General features: G+C 48.9%; 2 protein-coding genes across 10 annotated transcripts in view; one reads left to right on the plus strand and one right to left on the minus strand.

Annotated features, from left to right (window-relative positions):
- The window catches only part of zgc:113516 (uncharacterized protein LOC541449 homolog), a 78,971-nt gene that overhangs the window by 52,757 nt on the left and 1,973 nt on the right, over positions 1-24,241 (plus strand). The gene's annotated exons all lie outside the window — the stretch shown is intronic.
- LOC130552200 (uncharacterized) lies at positions 15-21,533 on the minus strand. Of its 9 annotated transcripts, none has more exons than XM_057330395.1 (6): positions 20,909-21,533; positions 20,698-20,751; positions 7,237-7,643; positions 6,794-7,158; positions 6,134-6,456; positions 15-5,589 (listed from the first exon to the last, which is right to left on the minus strand). In XM_057330395.1, coding segments are annotated over exons 2-6 (1,569 nt in total). In that variant the 5' UTR covers positions 20,699-20,751; positions 20,909-21,533; the 3' UTR covers positions 15-5,116. The 9 variants fall into 9 exon arrangements, with proteins under 9 accessions (XP_057186378.1, XP_057186380.1, XP_057186379.1 ...); XM_057330397.1 differs by having other exon boundaries at positions 6,794-7,385; positions 7,501-7,638; positions 20,909-21,532; XM_057330396.1 differs by having other exon boundaries at positions 6,794-7,438; positions 7,501-7,638; positions 20,909-21,532.

Here is a 24,241-nt window from a genome sequence, read left to right on the forward strand (position 1 = left end):
TTATATAACATATTAAAACTAGTGTTGGAACTGTCAAATGCAATTGATATAATTTATTTTTTATTTTCATTTTGCACTTAATGTTGCACATATGTTATTTCAAATGTATATTTAAATACACAATTGCATTGTCATTTTACATACTGCAGTGGTTCCCAAACTTTTTACAATGGTGTACCCCCCAGGGATTTAACATCATTCTGCGTACCCCCTTTCTTACAGTCACAATTGTGGTCTCTAACATTTTTTTATTTGCATTCTAAATACATGTAGTTTTCTTTTATCAAACAATAAATGATATATGACTCATATATAAATAAATGACTCACTGTTTAATGAGATGGATGTGCTTGAAATGACTTGCATAACTCTGTGATGTTTGGTTGTATCGGAGAAAGTCTGAGTCTCAAATCATTTTCTATGCAGAGTCTGTGTCGATATTTGTTCTTTATGTGGGCAAGTGCTGAAAACCCACTCTCGCAAAGATACGTTGTGGAGAAGGGCAGTAATGTTTTCAAAGCGCGATCGGCTAAGGCAGGATACTCTGCATGCAAAGCTATCCAGAAGTCTGTCAGTAAATTTTGTGCGAAGTCAATTCTTAAAGCGCCCCTCGTAGAGATTTCAATGAGACTCGCGCTCAGAAACAGGAATGTGCGCTGTGCTGTTTGCAGAGAATGGATTGCGAATCCAGGTGTTTGAATTGTCTGTCTCGGGAAAGTACTTCCGCAACTGCGAAGACAGCTCAGAAAGGTGTTTCATTATGTCACGCTTAACGCTGTTAGTAAGGCTGAGTTCGTTTGCTAGCAAAAAATCATGCAATGATGAAAAGGCTTCGGTGTTGTTCTCGTTAATGCAATTAGTCCAGAGAGCAAACTTTCTGATCATGGCCTCAGTTTTGTCCTTTACATTAAATATGGTTGTGGCAACTCCCTGCAATCCGATGTTCAACTCATTCAGACGGGAAAAAACATCACCCAGATAGGCCAATATTTTAAGCCACTCTTCGTCATGTAAGCGGTTACTCAATTCAAAGGGATGGTCGATAAAAAAAGCTTTAAGTTCATCCCTCAATTCAAACAATCGTGTGAGAACTTTCCCCTGGACAGCCATCGCACATCAGTATGTAGTAACAATGTGACGTGTTCGCTGCCCATTTCATTGCACAATGCAGAAAACAAACGAGAATTCAAAGGCCTTGCTTTAATAAAGTTCACAATTTTTACAGCATCTTTCAAAACTTCCTTAAGAATTTTCCTTTAATGAAAATTGGCGAATGAAATTTGCATGCCGAACTCTGCCCCCGGATATCCGGGTATAAAAGGGAGACGGCGTGCCTCATTCATTCACCTTTTGTTCTTCGGAGCCTTCGCTCATGATCAACAGACTTCGCTACAAGACTGCCGGCTCTACGACGTAGTGCAGCGGACTGTCCCTTCCTGCAGCGACTTACCCTGGGCGTCTCAGCGGTTCCAGAAGTGTTCGAGTTTTTTCTCTAAAAGAGGAAATTTCTCCAGCGTGGCATGTCCTCGTGGGTGCAACACACTCATCGAGAAGGGGGACGGACACGATGTCTGCTTCCAGTACGCTGGGGCAGATGTTGTGGATACGTCCTGCCTGCACTGCGGGCGGTTGACGATTCAGATGTTGTGTTACAGGTGGCTGTGCTCCCACGGGACTCAGCCACCACCTCGTCTGCTTCCCGTTCCGTGACGGCAGGACTACGGCCCTGCTGCCCGCTACGGCGAGCAGCGAGGGTGATATGAGGATTATTGTGAGCGCTAATCCATCAGCCACTGGCTTGCGGACCGTTCGCACCTCGTCTTGCTCGTCTGACCGTTCCCCATGAGACGGTCCGCCGTCTTATTCCTCAATCACGTATCGGACACGGTACGTGATGATGAGATGTCTATTGCAGCATCGGAGGGTGACTTACTGGCATCAGACTCCGACGATTCCTTGAAGCTCCCTCCCTCGGGGGGTCGAGATCAGGAAGAAGCAGACGTCGAAATGTCAGCCATGCTTTCCCGGGCTGCCGGCATTGGGTTGCGGTGCACCGCACTGCCTCTCCCAACGTTCGAGGCTGGATACACGGTACATCGGGCTTGAGAGCGGCTCCAAGCCGCACTCGCCCCCAGTGCCATGTTCCCCCGGAAGTGCATGAGGAACCTAGTACGACCTGGAACGCCCCCTTCGGCGCGTACACGTCAACTAGTTCCATCACCCTTTCTTCCCTCGATGGTGGGGCAGCTAGAGGATACGTCGATGTCCCCCAGGGGCTCGACCTAGACTCCCGTCCAAAGCACGTAGGCTTTTCGGCATCTGAGGTGTCGAGAGCTTACTCTGCTGCGGGCCAAGCTGTCCCCTCTCTCCACGCTATGGCCTTCCTGCAGGCCAATGCGCGGAGAGAGCTCCACGAGAGTAAGACCGACCCAGCGCTTATGCAGGAACTCCGCGGCTTCACCGACCTCGCTCTTGGGCGACCAAGGTGATCGCGCGGGCCCTGGGTCGGGCGATGTCTACACTTGTGGTCCAGGAGAGACACCTCTGGCTGAACCTTGCACAGGTGAGTAATACTGAGAAAGTCAGTATTACTTTTAGGGACAGTTAGGGAGCAGACAGAGGATATCAAGTATCAGCCTAGAACTCGGGCCCGGTCATTCTCACGCTATCTTGAGACCCCGGCCCGGCTACGTGCCCAAAGTTCCCACCACTCCCCCGAGACACCAGGTGGTGAACTTACAGGCGCTCCCCACCGGGGAGGAAGACCCAACCCCATCCGTGTTGTGTCCAGTACGCGCATTGCGCCTCTGCTTGGACCGCACGCAGAGCCGCAGAAGCTCTGAGCAGCTCTTTGTCTGTTTTGGAGATCAGCAGGGAGGGCTGTCTCAAACAGAGATTGGTGCACTGGATCATGCACGCCATCACTTTGGCGTACCTGTCCTAAGATCGCCTACGCCCACTGGGTGAGAGCTCTCTCCACACGGAGTACAGCCTCCTCGTGGGCACTGGCTCGAGGCACCTCTCTGGCAGACATCTGCAGAGCTGTGGGTTGGGCTACACCCATCACCTTCGCGAGGTCCTACAGCCTCCGCGTAAAACCGGTATCGGCTCGAGTCTTGCAGGCATCAGGCAAGACCGGCGGCCAGTAGGGTGTACGCCTATGACAGTACCCCCCCTTTCTCCTAAGGGGGTCAGCGTACTGCTAGCCTCCCTTCTTCCCCCACTGGGTGAAGAACAGGCACTCCATCCATCACTAGCAAGCACCTTCTGCGGGCGGGCTGGGCAGAGCAGCCCTGCCCCTTAGGCCGGGTATCTCCGGAGTTATTCGCAACATAGCTCTAACCGGACCTAGTGCTACCAGACGTTGCAACCCCCCAGTAGGGCGGTTCCGTCTGATGTATCCTCATGCTGGTTCCCACCTTGGTAACCCATGACCTCCTTAGGTGGACCTCCACCTCACGGTTAACTCCTTCAATCTGCACTTTCTTCCCATGAGCTCTCCCCTATCGGTGAGACCATGTTGGTATCTCCACTAGACTCCTCCCTGCGGTAGGAAGTGGTCTCTGTAGTGCATCCCCCACTTGAGGAAGTAGCGCTTACCCAGTGGCCTTACGGTTCCGGGCGGCTTCTCGCTGTTAGAGAAACAAGGCCGCCGCCTGTGAGGCCGAAGCTGGGGGCCTTCCCACCTTTCAAGAAAGCTCTGGGACCCCCTACCTACCCACTCGTAGGTTACAATTTCGAGGTAGCGCTCACGGCTGACACGCCCAGGCCAGTCACCGTCGCTTCGCTAGAGATTGTGACAGGGCACAGTGTTATGGCATTTTCCATAGGAACCCCATCTGTCGGTTCGACACAACATTGAGAGACCGACAGAAAGGGAACATCTCGGTTACGTTTGTAACCTCGGTACCCTGATGGAGGGAACGAGACGTTGTGTCCTCTTGCCACAACATGTGCTGTCCTCTGCAGCAGTCGTGAGAGGTCTCAGGCTCCTCAGAACTAAGGTGAATGAATGAGGCATGCCGTCTCCCTTTTATACCCGGATATCCGGGGGCGGAGTCCGGCATGCAAATTTCATTCGCCAATTTTCATTGGCCTTTTCTAAGAAGTTGGAAGCGATTGGTTCTCAGGGACGAACCCCATCTGTCGGTTCGACACAACGTCTCGTTCCCTCCATCAGGGAACCGAGGTTACAAACGTAACCGAGACGATTTCAGGATTTTGTTCACGTATCCCCTCCGTCACCTGGCGTACCCCTGGGGGAACGCGTACCCCAGTTTGGGAACCACTGACATACTGCATTGCCATTTTGCGGATTGCATTTCAAATTGAAACTAGCAACCAATATGGTTCCATAAAAGACAAATGCCGCCTTGTACTTTTTTGCTTTCTTGGTGTTTTTTCAGTCCCAACAGATGTTTGCAAGGCAAGGCCTTGCTATACGCAAGGGCAATTCACAAGGGCAATACAAAGTGCTTTACATAAAATGATTGACAAAGAAAAATAAGACGTATCTTTAAAATGCAAATGATTTAAGATCACAAATACAAGTTTAGATTTTAAGAAATAATAAAACAGCAATAAAAATTGATTAAAAATGTGAGTGTATACATATATATAAAGAATAATAACAAAAGAAAAAGAAATAGAAGTGCAGTTGATGTAAACCAGCACAGTGCTCAGGTTGTAAATGCACAGCTAAACAAGTGTGTTTTTAATCTGGATTTAAAAGTAGCTACTGTTGGTGAACATCTGATGTCTTCTGGAAGCAGATTCCAGCTACGGGTGGCGTAATGGCTAAACACTGGCTTGCCTTGTTTTGAGTGAACCCTTGTTATCTCTAACTGACTTGATCCTAATGATCTGAGAAGTCTGTTTGGTTTATATTCAATAAGCATATCTGAAATGTATTTAGGTCCTAGTCCATTGAGTGATTTATAGACAATTAATAATACTTTGAAGTTAATTCCAAAAGTAACTGGTAACCAGTGTAAGGACCTGAGGATTGGAGTGATATGCTCAGATTTTTTGGACTTGATCAGAATCCTGGCAACAGCATTCTGTATGAGCTGCAGCTGTCTGGTGGTCTTTTTCGGGAAGACCTGTAAGGAGTCCATTACAGTAATCCACCCTGCTGGTAATGAAAGCATGGACTAGTTTCTCTAAATCTTGGTTTGAGACAAAACATCTGATTTTGGCTGTTTCTGAGATGGTGGTACGCTGATTTGCTTATTGCTTTGACATGATGTCTGAAATTAAGGTCAGACTCTAAAATGACAAGATTTTTTACCCTATTTTGTGTCTTTAGACCTCTTAAGTCAAGGTATGTGTTTACCTTGTTAGTTTCATCCTTGTTACCAAAAACAATGACTTCAGTTTTGTTTTTATTTAACTGAAGGAAGTTTTGACACATCCAGCTGTTAATTTCATCAATGCACTGGCAAAGAGAGTCAATAGGCCTGTAGTCATTGGGTGAGAGGGCTAGGTAGATCTGAGTGTCATCTGCATAGCTGTGGTAGGCAATTTGGTACCTTTTCATTATTTGGCCAAGTGGGAGCAATTGAAGAGGAGAGGAGCAAGAATCGAGCCCTGTGGAACCAGAGGTGGGTAGAGTAAAAGTACAAGTAACTAGAGAAATTGTTACTAAAGTAAAAGTAAAAGTCACTATTTTAAAAATTACTTGAGTAAAAGTAAAAAAGTATGCAATGAAAAAACTACTCAAGTAGCTAGTTATATAGTTACTTTGTATCTGATTATATAGGCCTACTACATGAAATTAATGTTAACGCCAATATTTTAATATTACATTTTAATCAATATTTTTAATTATCATAAGCAGATATCTTTGCAATATACATACAGAGTCTAAAGAATAAACAAAAACACAGAAGATACGAGCATTTCTGTAAATTTCATCTAGTCCTGATGTCAATGTAGTTTAGACAACTTATTTAGAATAATAGACCATGTCAAACTAATGCGAACCTGCAGAGTTTTGCGTTAAAAATGCATTAACTAAACTCAGAGCATTTCCTAAGATGATCTAGAACATCTGCAGTGCTCTCTTAAATGAAATACACACTTTTGAACAAAGCTCGTGTTGTGTCACGTGTGTGTTGTGAAACGCTCTTACTTGTAAACAAACAGTAAACAGTGAACCACACGCCCATCAACAAGTTTTCTTCCTTCTGTTCTTCAAATGTATATTTCTGCAAGCCCACGTCTCTGTGTCTGACAGGTAATGCGCATGTTGCTGTGTCTGACGAACAGGTCGTGCGCGCATATGGCGGGCATTTATCATCGCTGGCAAACAATTTGACACATTTGCAGTTTTGATTGTATAGATATAGATTAATATCCACTTCATCCAACGCTCTTTGTGTTCTGCGTGTTCTTAAGTTTCGCGCTACGAGGAGTGAGTAATCCTGCTTCAGATGATTCAGATCGTGCTGCGAACTGAACAAATCATTATTTTGAACTGATTCATTAGCCTATTCAAATGGTTTTGCCCATTCTTCAATTAATGCTTTCAAAAGAATCGATCACTCGGGAATGCCCGTAAAAAGAGACGACAACCTTGAAATAAACAACGCATTTTATAATGCATATTTTAAAATGAAGGAATGTCACGCAATGTATGTTATGTAACGAAGTAAAAGTACAGATTTTCTATTAAAAATTTACTCAAGTAAGAGTAAAAGTACACACTTTTAATTTTACTTAAAAAGTACATATTTTCCAAAATGTTACTCAAGTAAATGTAACGAAGTAAATGTAACGCGTTACTACCCACCTCTGGTTGTCAGACAGAAGAACCGCTCCGGTGCTGCTGGGGTGCAGGCCGTCAGGGTGGAAGAGCCTAGGTCGCTCCCAGAACAGATCAAAATTATCAACAAAGAGCAGCTTCTGTTCAATACACCATGACATCAACCATTTATTTAGAGCAAATAGTCTACTGAACTTTTCATTCCCTCGTCGGTAGGTAGGAAGCGGCCCTGATACGATGATCCTCGCCGTGGGCAATGCGTTGCGTACCATCTCGATGAGACTCCTGAAGTCCCTCTTCAGGATCTCCGACTGCCGCATCCTGACGTCATTCACCCCCATGTGCAGCACGACAGCTCCGACATTAGCATCGTCCTTCTGGATCGCAGGTACCTGTGCAGAGACATCAAGAACACGGGCGCCAGGAAAACAATGAGTTTGCACCTTACCTTTAGTGGAGGAAGAGCGTACGTTCCGGACGATTGAGTCTCCGATGACCACAGCGTTGCATTCTGTCTCGCAGAGGGCGGCAAAGCTGTTCCTGGTCGGGATCTCGAAGACCAGTGGCGGCGGTTGGGTCATCGCTGCAGTCCTGGCTTGCGCCTTTCGCCGTGGGTGTGCTGGTGCAGGAGTGAAGTTAATTTGGGCTGATCGGGTTCTCGAAGCCTGGGCTCTGTGCAGAGAAACACGCGGAGTAGAAGTGGAAGGAGTATTAAAATCGCGATGAAAACTTACCGCGGATTTGCGAGCGTCAGCTCGGGATAGTTCCAGCGCCGTTTTACGTTCTCGCAGCCGTGTCTGCTTCTCTAGTAGATCCTGAAATCTGCTTCTCCACGGCCTCCAATTCCGACTGAAGTGCGATCGTTTCCTCATCTGCACTCAGAGGTACAAACACGTCTGAAACATTAGCCATTAGTGATGTAATAATGAGAACAGTGTGTTAAGCAGTAAGCAGGCAGGCTGGGAATGCTAACAGCCTGAGGCTAATAGCGAATGATCCGATAAAAATAAATTATCAGTGCGTTTAAGGACGATTTTTGGTATGGGATATACTTAAGGATAAGTTTTACCCTCACCGAATAACAATTTAAAACAGAAGTCTTAAGATATAACAAGAATAAACAATGTTTTAAGAATAAGTTTGAAAGAGCTCCGACTCAAACCATGCGCTCTCAGCAAACAGGAAGTGACGATTGTGAATCTGTTTTAAGGCTGTAGGTCTGTAAGGCCCTGTAGGTCTGTAAGGCGACATCTCTGCATCTTTTCCTGAGTCTTTCCTAATTTTCGTAGCGCAATAGCTCTGGCTTCATAGAGTCGATAACGAAAACTACTCACGTAGTCCAACACATTCTCAGGTGGATCAGATGTGCACCATTCATCTGCCAAAAGAGCAATAGAACCTCTGACAGTGTGTCCGAATACTAGTTCATTAGGGCTAAAACCGGTGCTCTCTTGCACAACCTCACGACTAGCTAAAAGCATCCAAGGAAGTCCACCCTCCCAGTCACAATCAAGTTCAACACAATACGATCTCAAAAGTGACTTAAGAGTCTGATGGAACCTCCCCAACCCTCCTTGACTCTGGGGGTGGTAAGCACTTGAGATATTGTGTTTACCCTTGAGTTGTTGCATGACTTTTGAGAACTGTCAAGACATAAAATTTGAACCTTGATCAGATTGAATGGTTTTTGGAATGCCAAAAACAGACTTGAAACTCATTAATGCCTTTAGGATTGACTTGGCTGTAATCGATCTCAGCAAATAAGCTGCAGGATAACGTGTAGACTGACACATTACAGTAAGCAAATAAGCATGCCCAGCCTTAGATCGTGATAATGGACCAACACAATCGATGATCAAATGTTCAAATGGAGTAGTAACTACAGCAATAGGCTGTAAAGGAGCCAATGGAACCTTTTGGTTTGGTTTCCCGGTCATTTGACAAATGTGGCAAGATCATATATACGTAATTAACCACATTCCTCTTGATTCTAGGCCAATAAAATTGTCTAAGAATTCTGTTATACGTCTTCCGTTCCCCACATATGACCAGCAAGGCGCTGGTGTGATAACTGTAGTATGGCTTGACGAAAAGTAAGAGGAACTACAATTTGGATCCTAGGATCAAGTGAAAAGTCAGAACTCATAGGCTGCTGTCTACAAAGCAATCCATCTTGAAGAAAGTAGTAAGGAAGGGAAATCTCATTTCCTCCCCCACCAACACCCACAATCAAAGAGAACAATTCTTCAAGACTTCCATCGGCTTGCTGTGCTCTGATTAATTCATCTCGAGTCACACTATAAAGTGGAGACAAAGAACAAATGTTAACATGGTCATCGCAAATAAATGGTCTTTCAAACACAGAAGCAGACTTGCCAGTCTGGTCATCAACAGACAGTATTTCATGCACAGGAATCTCATCTTTGGCAATAGTATACATCATATAAGGTTCTGTTGAAAATTTATTTTCAAAAGCAATGGTGTCACTAAGAATACTTTCAGGTTCATCAGGCACATATTTCTTGGCCATCGCTCGGGTTATCGCACATGCAGGGAATAAATTTGGACAGTCAGAAGACCCATCCAGCTTCTCTACATCAAAAACTGCAATATGTAGTACATCTGGCTTTTCCCAGACTTTTCCCCCGGCTAAATCATTTCCGAGTATGAACGAGACACCAGGAACAGGAAGTCTAGCACGCACTCCAACCACTACATCGCCTGACACGAGTTTAGATTTCAAATGGATATAGTGTAGAAGAACTTCCATATAACCCATCTCAAGCCCCAACACATGAGAACCAGTGGCAGTCCGTCCGGACAAAGGCAAATATCCCTCTAACAAAAATGACTGCCCTGACCCAGTATCTCTAAGGATACGAACAGGCACAATTTCATCACTATCAGGTAAAGAAACACTCCCATCAGTGAGAAATGGCCCAAAATCAACACTGTCCTTAACATTCTCCATTTCAGTGATATTCATGCATTTAATCAGCTTGTCGAACTGAGCAGAAGAGGAATTCACACGCAAAATTAAACCAACAGGTTTAACAAATTTCTCTTTCCTTTTAAGAGCAACACAATCTGAAATTCGGTGTCCTGGCTTCCTACAATAACTCAACTCAACTTTATTTATATAGCGCTTTTTACCATTTTCATTGTTACAAAGCAGCTGTACATAAGACATATTGACTATAAGCAAAACAATTAAAGTTGTACCTGTAAAAACAAGAAAATGTCTCTGTTACGTTTGTAACCTCGGTTCCCTGATGGAGGGAACGAGACGTTGTGACGAACCGACAGATGGGGTTCGTCCCTGAGAACCAATCGTTTCCGACTACTTAGAAAAGACCAATGAAAATTGGCAAATGAAATTTGCATGCCAGACTCCGCCCCGGAAATCCGGGTATAAAAGGGAGACGGCGTGCATCATTCATTCACCTTAGTTCTGAGGAGCCTGAGACCTCTCACGACTGCTCCAGAGGACAGCACGTGTTGTGGCAAGGAGGACACAACGTCTCGTTCCCTCCATCAGGGAACCGAGGTTACAAACGTAACCGAGACGTTCCCTTTCTGTCGGTCTCTCGACGTTGTGTCGAACTGACAGATGGGGTTCCAATGGAAAACGCCATAACACTGTGCCCTGTCACAATCTCAACGAAGCGACGGTGACTGGCCTGGGCGAGTCAGCCGTGAGCACTACCGCGAAATTGTAACCTACCAGTGGGCATGTAAGGGGTCCCAGAGCTTTCTTGAAAGGTGGAAAGGCCCCTACCTTCGGCCTCACAGGCGGCGGCCTTGTTTCTCTAACAGAGAAGCCGCCTGGAACCGTAAGGCCACTGGGTAAGCGCTACTTCCTCAAGTGGGGGATGCGCTACAGAGACCACTTTCTACCGCAGGGAGGAGACTAGTGGAGATACCACCATGGTCTCACCGATGGGGGAGAACTCATGAGAAGAAAGTGCGACTGAAGAGAAAACCGCGAGGTGGAGGTCCACCTGGGGAGGTCATGGGTTACCAAGGTGGGAACCAGCATGAGGATACATCAGACGGAACCACCCTACTGGGGGGTTGCAACGTCTGGTAGCACTAGGTCCGGTTAGAGCTATGATGCGAATAACTCCGGGAACCCGGCCTAAGGGGCAGGGCTGCTCTGCCCAGCCCGCCCCAGAAGGTGCTTGCTTAGTGATGGATGGAGTGCCTGTTCTTCGCCCAGTGGGGAAAGAAGGGAGGCTGAATCGGTATACTGACCCACTGGAGAGAGGGGGAAAAGAACCAATATAGGCATACACCCTACCAGTTGCCGGTCCTACATGTTGCCATGCAGGACGTGGGCTGACACCGGCTCTACGCGGAGGTTGTAGAACCTCACAAAGGTGTTGGGTGTAGCCCAACCCGCAGCTCTGCATATGTCTGCGAGAGAGGCCCCCCGTGCCAGAGCCCAAGAGGAGGCTACACCCCGGGTGGAGTGGGCCCTCACTCCTAGGGGGCACGGGCGATTTAGGGATTGGTAAGCTGCCTTGACAGCGTCCACAATCCAGTGGGCCAACCTCTGCTTGGAGACAGCTCTCCCCTGCTGCTGACCTCCGAAACAGACAAAGAGCTGATCCGAGCTCCTGAATCTCTGTGTGCGGTCTAAGTAAAGGCGCAGCGCGCGTACTGGACACAACACGGACGGGGTTGGGTCTTCCTCCCCAGTGGGGAGCGCCTGTAAGTTCACCACCTGGTCCCGAAAGGGATCGGTGGGAACCTTGGGCACGTAGCCGGGCCGAGGTCTCAGGATAACGTGAGAATCCCTGGGTCCAAATTCTAGGCAGTCAGGGGACAAGGAGAGTGCCTGTAGATCCCCTACCCTCTTGATGGAGGCGAGCGCCATAAGGAGAACTGTCTTCATCGTGAGATGAGGAAGAGAGGCATCCCCTAGGGGCTCGAAGGGGGGCCTGGTGAGACCTGTCAGGGCTACATCCAGGTCCCAAGAGGGTATGGAGCGCGGACGAGGCGGATTGCGCCTCCTCGCGCCCTTTAGGAACCTAATGACCAGGTCGTTCTGCCCTAGAGACTTCCCAGCAACTGAGTTGTGATGAGCAGCAATGGGGGCTACATACACTTTCAGTGTGGAGGGGGAGAGGTTAGTCTCGAGTCTCTCTTGTAGGAAGGACAGCACGGACCCGATCGCACAACTCCGTGGGTCTTCTCCTCGAGAAGCACACCAGGTCGAGAAGAGGCGCCACTTATAGTCGTACAGTCGCCTAGTGGCAGGTGCCCTAGATTGAGAAATGGTAGCTACCACCGCCGGGGGCAGACCACTCAGGATCTCCTCATCCCGTCCAAGGGCCAGACATGGAGGTTCCAGAGGTCTGGCCTGGGATGCCATAACGTGTCCTTCGTCAGGGGAATCGGCCAGGGGGGAGCTGTCGTCAAGAGCATTAGCTCCGATAACCAAGTCCGGTTGGGCCAGTGTGGCGCAACGAGTAACACTTGCTGCTCCTCTTCCCTGACCTTGCACAGGGTCTGTGCAATGAGGCTCACTGGGGGAAAGGCATACTTCCGCTTGTCCCGCGGCCAGCTGTGCGCTAGCGCATCCGTGCCGAGGGGTCCCTCCGTCAGAGAGTACCAAAGCGGGCAATGGGTGGTTTCGAGGGAGGCGAACAGGTCTACCTGGGCCTGCCCAAACTGCACCCAAATGAGCTGGACTGCACGGGGGTGGAGTCGCCACTCTCCGCGAGGCGTAGACTGACGAGAGAGCGCATCGGCTGTCTGGTTCAGGTCGCATGGGATATACGTGGCACGCAAGGAGCGGGTCACCTGCTGACTCCATCGGAGGAGGCGTCGGGGGAGTTGTGTTAACTCCAGTGAGCGAATGCCACCCTGACGATTGATATACGCTACTGTAGTAGTGCTGTCCGACCGGACCAGCACATGCTTGCCCTGCACGAGAGGCTGCAGCCTCTTCAGTGCAAGTAGCACGGTCCACAACTCTAGGCAATTGATATGCCAGCGCAGGCGGGGGCCCATCCAAAGCCCCGACACTGCGTGCCCATTGCACACTGCACCCCAACCCTGCAGGGAGGTGTCCGTTGTCACCACGACATGCCTCGTAACCTGCCCTAGGAGTACCCCTGCCCGAAGGAAGGTCATGGAAGACCAAGGGGTTAGGGTGCGTCGGCAGCGCAGCGTAATCACCATCCGCCTGCTGCCGGTGTGCCACGCTCTCCAGGGAACTCGACTCTGGAGCCAGTGTTGGAGCGGTGTCATGTGCATCAACCCGAGGGGTATCACCGCCGCCGAGGATGCCATGTGTCCCAGGAGCCTCTGAAATAGTTTCAGGGGAACCGCTGACTGCGTGAAATGATCCAGGCAGTTCAACACCGACTGGGCGCGTACTGCAGACAGTCGCGCTGTCATAGTGACAGAGTTGAGTTCCATACCAAGATAGAGGATGCTCTGCACAGGGGAGAGCTTGCTCTTCTCTCGGTTGACCTGTAGTCCCAATCGATCTAGGTGCCGGAGCACCAGGTCCCTGTGTGCACACAACAGATCTCGCGAGTGTGCCAAGATAAGCCAGTCGTCGAGATAGTTGAGTACCCTCACACCCCTCTCCCTGAGGGGAGAGAGGGCGGCCTCCACGATCTTCGTAAAGACTCGTGGAAACAGAGACAGACCGAAGGGGAGGACTCTGTACTGATATGCCCGACCCTCGAAAGCAAACCGTAGGAACGGGCGATGACAAGGGAGAATCGAGACATGAAAGTAAGTGTCCTTTAGGTCGATTGCCATGAACCAATCCTGACACCTGACAGATGCCAGGATGCGCTTCTGCGTGAGCATCCTGAACGGCAGCTTGTGCAGGTGTCTGTTCAGGGTACGCAGATCTAGGATGGGGCGCACCCCCCCGCCTTTTTTGGGGACGATGAAGTAAGTGCTGTAAAACCCCTTGAACATCTCGGCAAAGGGGACGGACTCGATCGCACCCTTCGCCAGAAGGGTGGCGACCTCGCCCCATAGTACGGGAGCATCCCGGCCTCTGACCGAGGTGGCGAGGATGCCCCGAAACTTGGGCGGGTTTCTGTCGAACTGGTTTCGCTTAGCCGAGACGGATCGTTCTCCTCAGACACCGTGACGGTGTGAGAAGCTCGAGCCAAGCTCCCAGGGACTGCGACAGGGGGACTAAGGGTACGATCTGCTTCATCGACCCCCCGGGGGGTGGTCGGGTCCGTGCTGTCCTTCCTACAAGAGAGACTCGAGACTAACCTCTCCCCCTCCACACTGAAAGTGTATGTAGCCGCCATTGCTGCTCATCACAACTCAGTTGCTGGGAAGTCTCTAGGGCAGAACGACCTGGTCATTAGGTTCCTAAAGGGCGCAAGGAGGCGCAATCCACCTCGTCCGCGCTCCATACCCTCTTGGGACCTGGATGTAGCCTTGACAGGTCTCACCAGGCCCCCCTTCGAGCCCCTAGGGGATGCCTCTCTTCCTCATCTCACGATGAAGACGGTTCTCCTTATGGCGCTTCGATGGTTCGATGGCCGTCTGCTTCTTCACTGTCGAGAACTGCTGAGCGAAGTCCTCGACAGTGTCACCAAACAGCCCACCCTGCGCAATGGTTCTGCGCAAGGTTGAGCCAGAAGTGCCTCTCCTGGACCACCATGGTGGACATCGCCCGACCCAGGGCCCACGCGGTCACCTTGGTCACCCTTAGAGCGAGGTCGGTGGTGGTGCGGAGTTCCTGCATTAACCCCGGGTCGGTCTTACCCTCGTGGATCTCTTTCAACGCCTTGGCCTGGTGGACCTGCAGGATGGCCATGGCGTGGAGAGAGGAGGCAACTTGGCCCGCAGCAGCGTAGGCCTTCGACACCAGCGATGCCGAAGTCCTACATGCTTTGGACGGGAGTTTCGGTCGACCTCTCCAGGTGGACGCCGCCTGCGGGCACAGGTGCACCGCGACTGCACGTTCCACCTAGGGCACGTCGACGTAACCCTTAGCTGCCCCACCATCAAGGGAAGAGAGAGCGACGGAACCGGTTTGACGTGTACGTGCCGAGAAAGGGGCGTTCCACGTCTTCGTCAGTTCCTCATGCACTTCCGGGAAGAACGGAACCGGGGTTGGGCGCGGCTTGGAGTCGCGCTCAGAGCCCAAGAACCATGTGTCCAACCGTGAGCGCTGGGGGAGAGGCACCGGAGTGCACTCTAACCCAATGCACACAGCGGCCCGGGAAAGCATGGCCGTCATCTCGACATCCGCCTCCTCCTGAGCTCGCCCCCCTTTGGGGGGGAGCTGCAAAGAGTCGTCGGGATCGGATGCCAGCAATTAGCTCTCCGATGCTGCGATAGACATCATCACGCATCGTGTCCGAATACATGAAGGAGGACGCTGACGGTGTGGCACCACCTGCTAGGGAACGGTGAGGTGAGCGAGACGGGGTGCTAGCGGTCCGCGAGCACTTGGCTGACGGATTAGCGCTCACAGAAACCCCCATATCACCCTCGCCGCTCGCCTTGGCGGACGGAATGGCCTTAGCCATCCTCGTCACAGCCCGGGAAGCCTGCGAGGTGGTGGCTGGTTCTCGGGAGAAGACAGCCACCCGTGACCGCAACATCTCTATGACCATCTGCCCGCAGTGCGGGCAAGATGAGTCAACGAAGGCTGCCTCAGCGTGTTGGACCCCCAAACACCTGACACAGACATCGTGCTTGTCCCCTTCCTCGATGAGGACACCGCACCCACGAGAACAGTAGGACATGCCGCGCTGGAGAAATTAGCTCTTTTAGTGAGTCACCGTCTGCAGGCTCGAACACCTCTGGAACCACCGAGACGCCCAGGGGAAGTCGCTGCAGGAAGGGACAGTACCGGCAATTGAAGTTTTTTGCTAAGTAGCAAGAGAAGATCTTCATAACCGAAGGCTCCGAAGAACAAAAGGTGAATGAATGATGCACGCCGTCTCCCTTTTATACCCGGATTTCCGGGGCGGAGTCCGGCATGCAAATTTAATTTGCCAATTTTCATTGGCCTTTTCTAAGTAGTCTGGAAATGATTGGTTCTCAGGGACGAACCCCATCTGTCGGTTCGACACAACATCGAGAGACCGACAGAAAGAGAAAGGTGAAAACACAGACGACAGACATACCCACAAACAAAACACGCCACACACACAATATGCACACGTACTAACACACATAGACATAGAGACACACACAGACGCGCAGACACACGGACACCACACACACACACAGACAAGCACGCACACACACACACACAGACACACGCACACACACACGTACACAGACACGAACACACACACGTACACAGACAAGTACGCACAGACATGCACACACGCACGCACAGTGAGAGCACACATTTAAGATAAAGGAGAGAGAATCACATGTCAAATATAACATACTATAAATTCCTATATGCAATATTAAGTAAAACGTCTTGGTTACGGATGTAACCTCGGTTCCCTGATGGAGGGAACGAGACGTTGTGTCGAACCGTCAGAATGGGGTTCCTATGGAAAACGCCACAGCACTGAGCCGCGTCACAATCTCTGCGGAGCGACGGTGACTGGCCTGGGCGAGTCAGACGAACACGCTAGCGCGAAATTATGACCTTCCAGTGGAGAGGAAGGGGGACCCAGAGCTTTCCACAAAAAGTTGGGAAGCCCCCTAACGCCGGCCGTCACGGGCGGAGGCCTGATTCTCTAAATGGCGAGAAGCCGCCCGGCACCGTACGGGCCACTGGGTAAGCATCATCCCCCCCGGGGGGAAAAACGCTGCAGAGGCCACTACCTACCGTAGGGAGGAATTAGTGGAGACACCACATGGTCTCACCATCAGGGGAGAACTCATGGGGAGAATGTGCGGACTGCAGGAGTTAACCGCAAGGTGGGAGTCCACCTGGGGAGGTCATGGGTTGCCAAGGTGGGAACCATTCATGAGGATACATCAGACGGAACAGCCCACGGAGGGGGGGTTACCACGTCTGGAGCACTAGGTCCGGTTAGAGCTATGTGGGAGATAACTCAACTGTTCCCCGGCCTAAGGGGGCAGGGCTGCTCTGCCCAGCCTGTCCCCTGGAAGGGTGCTTAGTGATGGATGGAATGCCTGTTCTTTACCCGAGGGGAAAGAAGTGAGGCGGGATCGCCACTGCTCCCCCCAGAGGGGGAAGGGCTTCCGCAGGCGTACGCCCTACCGGCTGCCGGTCCCACACCTTGCCAGGATGCGGGCTGACACCTTTTCCGCGCGTAGGTATTAGAACCTCACGGAGTTGTTAGGCATAGCCCAACCCGCAGCTCTGCAGATGTCTGCCAGAGAGGCGCCCTGAGCCAGTGACCATGAGGGGTGACCTCACCCCCAACGGGCAGGGGCGAAATGAGAGCGGTATGCCCTAACGAGGGCATCCACGATCCAGTGCGCCAGCCTCTGTTTGGAGACAGCCCTCCCTTCTGCTGACCTCCGAAACAGACAAAGGGCTGCTCAGAGCTTATGGGCTCTGCATGCGGTCCAAGTAGAGGCGCCGTGCGCGTACTGGGCACAACACGGATAGGTTGGGTCTTCCTCCCCGGTGGGGAGCGCCTGCAGGTTCACCACCTGGTCTCTCGGGAGAGTAGTGGGAACCCTGGGCACGTAGCCGGGGCGGGGTCTCAAGATAACGTGAGAATCCCGGCCCCGAGATCTAGGCAATCTGTGGACACGGAGAGTGCTTGTAGATCCCCTACCCTCTTGGAGGTGAGCGCCATGCGGAAAGCAGTCTTTATCAAGATTGAGAAAGAGCGGCAACCCCGAGAGGCTCGAAGGGGCCGGGGCCTCTTGAGGCCCGCCACCTAGGTCGCAAAAGGGTACGGATATGATTGATAATGAGCGTCAGCTGGGTGCCACCAGCCTCGTATCTCCCACGGAGGAGATCGGAAGCATAAAAGGGAGAGCGGCAACAGCATACGGCGAGAGAGGACCGGGCCCGGACAGTTAAGTTTTGTTTACGTTCAGGTGGCTGGCAGTCATCCGTGAGGGGCTGCCGGCCTGTTTTTACTGCTATTTATTGTTTATTTATTTTTGATTAAAGTGTTTAAATGTTTACCAGTTCCCGCCTCCTTCCTTACCGTTTTATTGAGCTGTATTACAGTGGTGCCGAAACCCAGGAGGGACATGCTATCAAAGAGTCCTCGCCACTGAGGGGGATCGCGGTGCCGAAGAGTTCGGGCAGCGTGGACGAGAGAAGTCCGTGAACGGCTGCCCGAGGCAGTGGTGCTGGCGCGTGTGCCCGGACAAGGCGAAGACCTCGCGCCGTGTCCTGGGTCTGAGGTGGGGTAGCTGCCGTCCGCAAGGGAGCAGAGAGGTCAGCCCCACTTGCCGTGGGCCGGAGCCTGCTACCGTCCACCGGATCGGGAAGGAGCAGGAAGCGGGGGACCTGCTGCCGGCTGCCCTCGGTCAGAGGAGCCACCGCCGGCTGCCAGGACACGAGGACCTCGCTGCCGTGCCCCTGGGTCTGAGGTGGGGTGGCTGCCTTCCGGGAGGGAGCGGAGGAGTCAGCCCCGCTTGCCATGAGCCGGAGCCTGCTGCCATCCGCCGCGTAGGGGAGGAGCAGGAATTGGGGGACTTCCTGCTGGCTGCCCTCATCCGGAGGAGCCATCGCTGGCCGCCAGGGGGTGGAGGAGGAGCGAAGGAGCGTCCAGTACCACCGCGAGGAAGAGCCTCTCAGCTGGTTGAGGACCGAGCGACAGCGTGTCAGGGAACCGGACTAATTTTTTTTTTCTTCTCTCCCCTCTCCCGCCCCTGTCACCCCTGGTGCTTCCGTCTCCGTTCTCTCGTCTCGTCGGTCCATACCCAACAGGCGCTGGGGCCATTGGGACTGGCCCCCCGGGGGGGAGTAGGTTCAGTCCTGTGTGTACCCCCCGGCCTGTGAGGGGCGATGGGGGTATGTGACGAGGGAGGCGTGACGAGAGCCGTGGGAGGAGCAAGCGAGGCTGGTGATGCGATTGATAATGAGCGTCAGCTGGGCGCCACCAGCCTCGTATCTCCCACGGAGGAGATCGGAAGCATAAAAGGCCGAGCGGCAGGAGCATACGGCGAGAGAGGACCGGGCCCGGACAGTTAAGTTTTGTTTACGTTCGGGTGGCCGGCAGTCGTCCGGGAGTCCTGTTTTTACTGCTGTTTATTGTTTATTTATTTTTGATTAAAGTGTTTAAATGTTTGCCGGTTCCCGCCTCGTTCCTTCTTGTTTTATTGAGCTGTATTACACAAACCATCTCACCTTTGTGCGTGTGACTAAAATATTATCAACAAAAGGTTTTGACACAGCATTCTGGTGTACAACCATCTTTTTATTTCTCTCAGAGACAATCAATTTAGATTTGTTCAAATATTTTGCAGACACATGCGTAAGAACAAATTAATCTGCCATAAGAGCAGCATTGGACAATTTAGTCACTTGGTGTTCATTAAGGTACATCGCAACAACACTTGGAACACAATTTTTAAACTCCTCCAAAAGAATGAGCTCTCTTAGTTGTTCCTTGGTTGTAACTTTTACAGAAGAACACCAACGTTCAAACAAATTTTCTTTCACTCTAGCAAAATCATTCTCTAACTCTCTCTCTAACTCACTCTTTTAAGGCATGAACATCATGTTGGACACAAAGATTTCTCCATCAACACACAACTGTTTCTCTTGTAAAGACATCTCACCAAACTTTGCATTTTGATCGACATCACAAAGAAGAGGATACAAACTCCTCAGGGTTAATAACTTGAGCTCTTACCTTTAAAACGCCTCGCTCTGAAAGTGTGCTCTTCACAACTTTCATCAGCATTTCCTTGAGCTTCTTATCACTGCTCGTTACCTCCACATCAAACTGTTCAGCAATCTGCAAGAGCTCCTCCTTCGTGCACCTCTCCAATAATATTTCCAAAGAAATTGCAAGGAAATCCTCGACTACCGATGACGACGACATGACTGTTTAAAGAGACAACAGAGCAAACACACACACAACCACGCAAACGCACGTGTATTTAGAGCCTTAACACTACAAATTCCATAAGCCACTTCACCAGGGATCGTCAGAAACATGCTCCAAATCGAAAAAAAACCTTACCTTTTCAAGATAAATAAAGACTTACGACAAGTCATTTGTCTAATTATCTTAACTCGGTAGGCATCGCAAACAACAGAGATACGGAAAAAACAACAAAGTGTTACCTTATGTAAAAAAAAGATAGACTCCAGTTCCTAACTTACAAAACTACCTAACCTATCTAATCTTCAAAGGTGTACCGGACTCGGAGCGGCATTTAAACGCTGAACTCGAACACAATTTGTATTTCAAACCAAAAGCCCGAAGCGTACCCCCGACAGAGATTTAAACCTCCGCCCAGAATAACCTTCAAAAATAAGAAAGGAAAAATAACAAACAGTGCCTCAATGGAGGGATTATATATCCATCTGAGGACACTCTAACTATCTGAAATCTACTTATTTACACAGGTGAACACATAGAAATACTACGCATTTACTTATACATTAAGCAATGCGGACAAGCGCCCATTTTTATGTTGCGACCAGCTCGTTATTAAGTCGCAACATAAAAGAGGGATCAGACACAGAAAAACTCTATACAAATTTGTTTATTTAATTAAAGTAATTGTACTACGGTTCACTCAGCAGGAAGGAAGGAGACTGGGTTGGCGTGGCTGAGAAGAGTCTTTCTTTATTAAAGTATAATAAAACACAAACTAAAAGGAAATAATATTTAAATCGAGCCTCCTGGCACGTAAGTTTTCTCTCTCTGTCTTCTCCAGCGTCCGCTCTCTCGGTTTCCTCGAGTACTCAGCCAACCTCTCTCTCCCAATCCTCCCCTCCTGCTGGCTTTTATATTCTTCTCGCCAATCACTGTAACAAGAGACAGGTGTTTACGATCAGCCTTTGACCTACTTACTTCCCGCCAGTCTCCTGTCTCTCTCTCTCCGGACTTTGCTAGGCCACGCCTCCCCTGCAACAGTAATAAAGCAACAAATCAGTAATAATGATAAATATAAGTCTAGGGTTAAATAAAAAATCAGGAAAAGAAATAACGTCAACCAAACTTTAACTACATGATATAAGAAATGTCAAATAAAAAAAAGGTTAAGAAATGAACCAGACCTTACATGTTCAAGGAAGAGCCACTGTTGGACTTTAGAGGCAGTCCTGCATGTTCAAAAATTTGCAGAGAAACTTTTCAAGACTCTAAACTGAAGTTTTGTTAATCAGATGTAAAAGGTTTACAGCGCTGGGTTGTCAGACGTTCTCCTCTCTCCACCACAAGCCAACAACCCAGATTATTCAAAAACACACATATTTATTCAGTATTTGACGTCGTTCTCATCTTCTGACTCCTCCTTTTCTCTGGGGAGTATTGCTCCTTAGCAACCAATCACCGTGAACCACGTTTATCTGACTCCGTCCTTCTTTGTTAGTTCCTGCAAAACAACATTTTTTACAACACATCTTTTGCACCCTGCGGTCAGTTGCTAGTTTCAGGAAGTGTTCCCTAGAGACAGTTTCATGTGGCAAGACAACATATCAAAATACTTTCAGTAAAAAAAAAACACTCAATCATCTAATGCTTTAATTATGCAGCGTTGTTTCTTAATCCTATGATTCAATAAAACACATCAAAACTCATGATTATACTTAAAACATATGCAGTGGATTAATTCATAACTTTCCTTCTCTGTGTGACTCTTTGGGTGTGTGTGTGTGCTGACTTAGTTAGACTTGTCAGAACGAGCTGTTCTGTTTCTGCACGTACACACAGAGCTTGTTCCTCTTTGTGGTTTCACTCACTCTGCTTGTCACACACACTCTGTCTTTATCACAGTAATTTTCCACTGAGTAAAATAGCAAGCACATGATAAAAGCACACAGCTTAATGATTTAATGAAAGAAAACACTTATTGATTATATTGGTAATTAAACCACACTTCTAACTGAATAATATTTCCACACCACTCCTGAGAAACCTCTCAGAGAGTGCCTTCCCCAGTTAACAGATAACACACTTAAATATGATACCAATTAACAATTAATATGTGAAAGACCAATCAGGAACTGCCACACTCTGCCCAATAGGATTAGAAGAAAAACTCAGGGTCGTCACACCCCAAAGAATGTCATCTTGTACTTACCTTGTATCTGTTTGTACATGTATTATAAACCACTTTAAGTTGCACTACGTACATCGCACTTTATTTTATTTTATTTAATTACTAAAATGACATTACAATTCATCTGTTTACATACTTGCACTATTTGTGCACATACTTGCAAATTAAAATGTATAAATGCGCAACACGAGGTTCGAACTAGCGACCTCTTGCACCCGAGGCTTGCAGTTTATCAGATGTGCCACTCAGTTGGCGTACTTGAGTGTTCAAGGGTTATAAAAAATTATATAAGAGTAATATCTCATGAACGCTAGGTGGCGCTGTCTTGAAAATTAAAGGGTACATTTGGGACTGTAGTTTGGTGACGCATGTCAAATCTGGTGCCGATATATCATACGGATCAAAAGATATCACGATTGATGACAAATTTCAAAATGGCAGACAGACCGATCACCCAATCATGACAGAATTGTCATCGTACGATCCAGCATGACACGAGGAATCCATAGACACCGAGATCTCAGTGTAATGGGTGGAGTCTTATTGTAACGCATGGAATGCGATAAGGGTGACTAGTGCATGACGTGTGCCGAGTAGAATTTCTGTACATCAATGGGTTCAAAAGTTACAGCCGTTTGAAAAGTGATTTTTTTTAACTGTTGGTGGCGCTATAGAGTGAGGGCTAGAGACCCCATACTTGGTCATATGACTAATGAGTACCACCTCTACGAGTGTGCCAATTTTCACCATTTTCCTACATACGGTTTATAGGGCTACCATAGACTACCATTGGTTAAGAAGAAGAAGAATAATACTGACAAGAACAATAGAGGCCATAGCCCTTCGGGCTTGGCCCCTAATTAGGGATCCACGGACTGTTGTTTATTTTGTGGATGTACTCAAGACAAACGCATTGCGTTTTCTGTAAGTGAAAGTAACGTTACACAGGACAGTCCTGTTATGTGTTTACAGGCCATACACATTGCTTTAAATTACGAGTAATCGGACAAATGTTTCACAGTGACATTTAACCTACTTTTACACAAGTTGACACAGAGGTTTTACTTTAAAAAATATGGGTTATTAGTATACAATGTCTTTTGCCTCGTTCAGTGGAGGCTTTCCCTTGAAAATAAAATAAATCCATTGCTCTCTTTTCTCCTCTGAAGTTGGGACTCTAAACAGTGTTCTGTGCTGGTCTGTGCAGCCAACAACAGAACAGTTAACATGCTATGCTCTGCTTTGCTCGAACTTTTGCCATGGTGTCGAACTGACACACTTCGAACTGACACATGTCGCTTGCGAAAACAAAAATGGCGGAAGCGCCATGGGTGGAAACCTTCAGATTAAGGGATGGTAATATTATACTGGCTGCCAGTTGCTGCCCGCATCAAGTTTAAATCTCTGACACTGGCCTTCAAAACGATAACAGCAAATTCGCCCCTTTACCTTAACTCACTGCTCCAGGTCTACATCCCCTCCCGTCATCTTCAGTCTGAAAATGAGCGACACCTGGTTGTGTACAGCAAAGCACCAAATCGCTTGCAAAAACCTTTAGCTTTGCCAGCCTCCACCCGAACTGCAGCATCCTTCACAACTTTCAAAAAACTGCTCAAAACACACCTGTTCCATATTTATTTGACTAACCAATAACTGTCTGACTGTCTGTCTGAAAAAAAAACCTTGTTGTTCATTCTCTCCTTTGCTTACTCCAGCTTTAATCCTCTAGTACAGTGGTCACCAACCCTGTTCCTGGAGATCGACCGTCCTGCAGACTGCAGCTCCAACCCTGCTTCAGCACACCTGTCTGTAATTATCAAGCAAACCTGAACACCTTGATTAGATAGTTCAGGTGTGTTTGATTGGAGTTAGAGCTGAAATCTTCAGGAGCTCTTCATGATCTCCAGGAACAGGGTTGGTGACCTCTGCTCTAGTTGCATGGCCTTGTAAACTAACGGTACTGTTTAGTGTCCTGACAAAATAATTATATGCTCTCCTTCTTGTAAGTTGCTTTGGATAAAAGCGTCTGCCAAACGAATAAATGTAAATGTAATGTAATAATAAAAACCACAACCTACATCAGAAAGGGTGCAAAATCGGTTCGGTTCGTTTTCTCACAGGCTTGCAGAGATAGGCGCACCAAAACAAAGTGACTGGGTTGTCATTTTTCATGATTTCTGAGTTGGTAGATGCACCAGACTTTATTAGAGCCTGATTTTCATGAAAGAGGGACTTTAACATTCCATCAGACAGCCTCTTATATATAAGGGCCATGCCTGATTGAAAACAGTAGGTGTGTGGTGGTGTGGCACAATTTTGGTCTGTGATCTGGCA

This window comes from Triplophysa rosa, linkage group LG3 (assembly GCF_024868665.1).
Source record: "Triplophysa rosa linkage group LG3, Trosa_1v2, whole genome shotgun sequence".
Taxonomy (NCBI): Eukaryota; Metazoa; Chordata; class Actinopteri; order Cypriniformes; family Nemacheilidae; genus Triplophysa; species Triplophysa rosa.

Bases quoted from the DNA above. Each gene is read 5' to 3' on its own strand.
- LOC130552200 (XM_057330390.1), bottom strand. The intron at 6,457-6,793 runs GTGGGTAGTAAC...TGATTTGTTCAG, and splicing joins CTTCTGTCTGACAACCAGAG to TTCGCAGCACGATCTGAATC. The intron at 5,590-6,133 runs GTAAGAGCGTTT...CTGGTTCCACAG, and splicing joins TGTTTACTGTTTGTTTACAA to GGCTCGATTCTTGCTCCTCT.